The sequence below is a fragment of the Frankliniella occidentalis genome, unplaced genomic scaffold (genome assembly GCF_000697945.3).
Source record: "Frankliniella occidentalis isolate FOCC.00 unplaced genomic scaffold, Focc_3.1 Scaffold2332, whole genome shotgun sequence".
In the NCBI taxonomy this organism is placed as follows: Eukaryota; Metazoa; Arthropoda; class Insecta; order Thysanoptera; family Thripidae; genus Frankliniella; species Frankliniella occidentalis.
Window position 1 is genome coordinate 13,739 of NW_026269417.1, and position 1,710 is coordinate 15,448.

The 1,710-nt window shown below is 60.4% G+C and overlaps 1 protein-coding gene across 1 annotated transcript; it reads left to right on the forward strand.

Annotated features, from left to right (window-relative positions):
• Positions 1 to 380: 380 nt before the first annotated feature.
• On the forward strand, positions 381 to 1,656 carry LOC113203914 (uncharacterized). The gene is made up of 3 exons (XM_052276266.1): positions 381 to 690; positions 778 to 879; positions 1,219 to 1,656. The coding sequence occupies exons 1-3, from the start codon at positions 598 to 600 to the stop codon at positions 1,645 to 1,647; spliced, it is 624 nt and encodes a 207-aa protein (XP_052132226.1). The 5' UTR covers positions 381 to 597; the 3' UTR covers positions 1,648 to 1,656.
• Positions 1,657 to 1,710: the final 54 nt, after the last annotated feature.

Here is a 1,710-nt window from a genome sequence, read left to right on the forward strand (position 1 = left end):
CCCCGCCCTGGCCCATGCCACACTGAGGTGTGTGCTCCGAAAGGAGTTTGCCACTTTTCCTCCTATGTGTGTGTCACTGTGCAAGCGCCCCAGGGCCTCCATGCTCGCTCTGGCCACAGAAAGCAAGGCTTGGTGCCTCTCTGGCAGAGGGAGTGGGCTTGGAGTAGGTAGACCCACCACGTTATGCAGTCTGCTTCCTGTTCAGCATGGCGCACAGCAGCTGAACACGGTTAAACGCGTGAACAACAATTATTGGACATAGTTAGGCTACCCAAAGTAGTGTTAAACCGCAGAGGAAATGTGTATTCAAGCCCGAGCGGAACGGCCTGGGTGGGCCTGGTCTTGATGTTCGTGTCAGGGGAGAGGGGAGGGGGAGGGATATAGGTGCGGGAGAGGGGGAGACTTGTGGGTGGCGATGTACCGCCAGCGCATGGCAACTCCAAAACAAACTTACTCGGCGTAGTAGTTACAGGCAACGGCGTGTCTCCCACACTCCCCGGCCCCGCGCCCCTCGGCTGGGGTTCCGTCGCTGCAGTGTTGTGTGGGAGTCGGCTGCATACAGCAGTGCATTGGGGCGAGAGAGTGTGACAGCACAGGATGAGGCTGGTCACCCCTGAACAGCGCGGGATTCGGCAGCGAGCGCTCTACCGGCGGCTCTACCAGGAGGCACGCCGCAAACTGCAGGCAGAGGTAAAAGTGTGACCACACTGTGGCCACAGCCACACTGTGCTCGCTTGCGCCTCCTGCTTGAATAACAATCGGTTCTCCGTTTGGTAGGACTTTCTGGAGCGGCAGCGTGCGTGGGCGCACACTGACTACGAGACTTCCTACGAGGAGCACCACGGCAGACCCGGGTTCGAACCCGCTCTAGAGAGACAGGTAATAGTGTGAACAAAGACTCCACACACTTGAGAGTTGAGGCGCCACATTGACACTTTCGTCACAAACAAACGGAAATTGCGAACGACTCTGTCTGATAGATGAAAAGGGTCATTGTGGTGGTGGTACGTCGACTTATCGACTTCTACCGCTTCACGGTCACGGCAGATTTTAACTGGCTGACAAACGTTAAAACGTAAAAGTCAGTCCTGTCTGAAACGACCACCTAAAAAAGGGGGTTGCCTCGGGGACATTTTGTAGTCCATCATGAATCTTCACATTAAAAGTTTGTCCCTTCCGGGTTCCATCCATCAATATCGTGGTGCAATTATATTTTAGCTGCGGGAGGGCGCTGCCGCCGCCGAGCTTCACCCGCTGGACGAGTCGGAGCCGGTGCTCTCTCTGTGGTACTGCCGGCAGCGGGCGGGGGCGGCGGGGGCGGCCGGGGCGCTCACGAGGGTGTCTCCGCCGCACTGCGCGTCGCAACCCTTCCGGCGCACGTCCGCCTTCACCACGCCCCCGCACCTCAGCCTGCACGACTCGCCCGCGGAGCGCCCCGCCGCCCACGCCGCCGCCGCCCCCGCACGAGCCCGGCTTGACCTTTTGGACCGGCTGCAAGCGCAGGGCTGGGGGTGCGGCTGGGGCGGCGGCCCCACCCAGCACCGCTACCCACTGGCCGATGTCTTCTGCGACGCGGGCAGGAAGAAGAACTGGTGCGACCGGCACGAGGATCCCATCAGAGTCGAGGGCGCCTCCACCACCAGCTGAGCGGAGCCAGAGGTGAGAGGAGGAGACAGAGAGAGAGGGACAACGAGAAAGATACACCGGGGG

Excerpts from the sequence above, each read along its gene's own strand:
- LOC113203914 (XM_052276266.1), top strand. The coding sequence starts at position 598 with ATGAGGCTGGTCACCCCTGAACAGCGCGGGATTCGGCAGCGAGCGCTC. Across the intron at positions 691-777 it reads GCCGCAAACTGCAGGCAGAG|GACTTTCTGGAGCGGCAGCG; the intron begins GTAAAAGTGTGA and ends TCCGTTTGGTAG. Across the intron at positions 880-1,218 it reads AACCCGCTCTAGAGAGACAG|CTGCGGGAGGGCGCTGCCGC; the intron begins GTAATAGTGTGA and ends ATTATATTTTAG.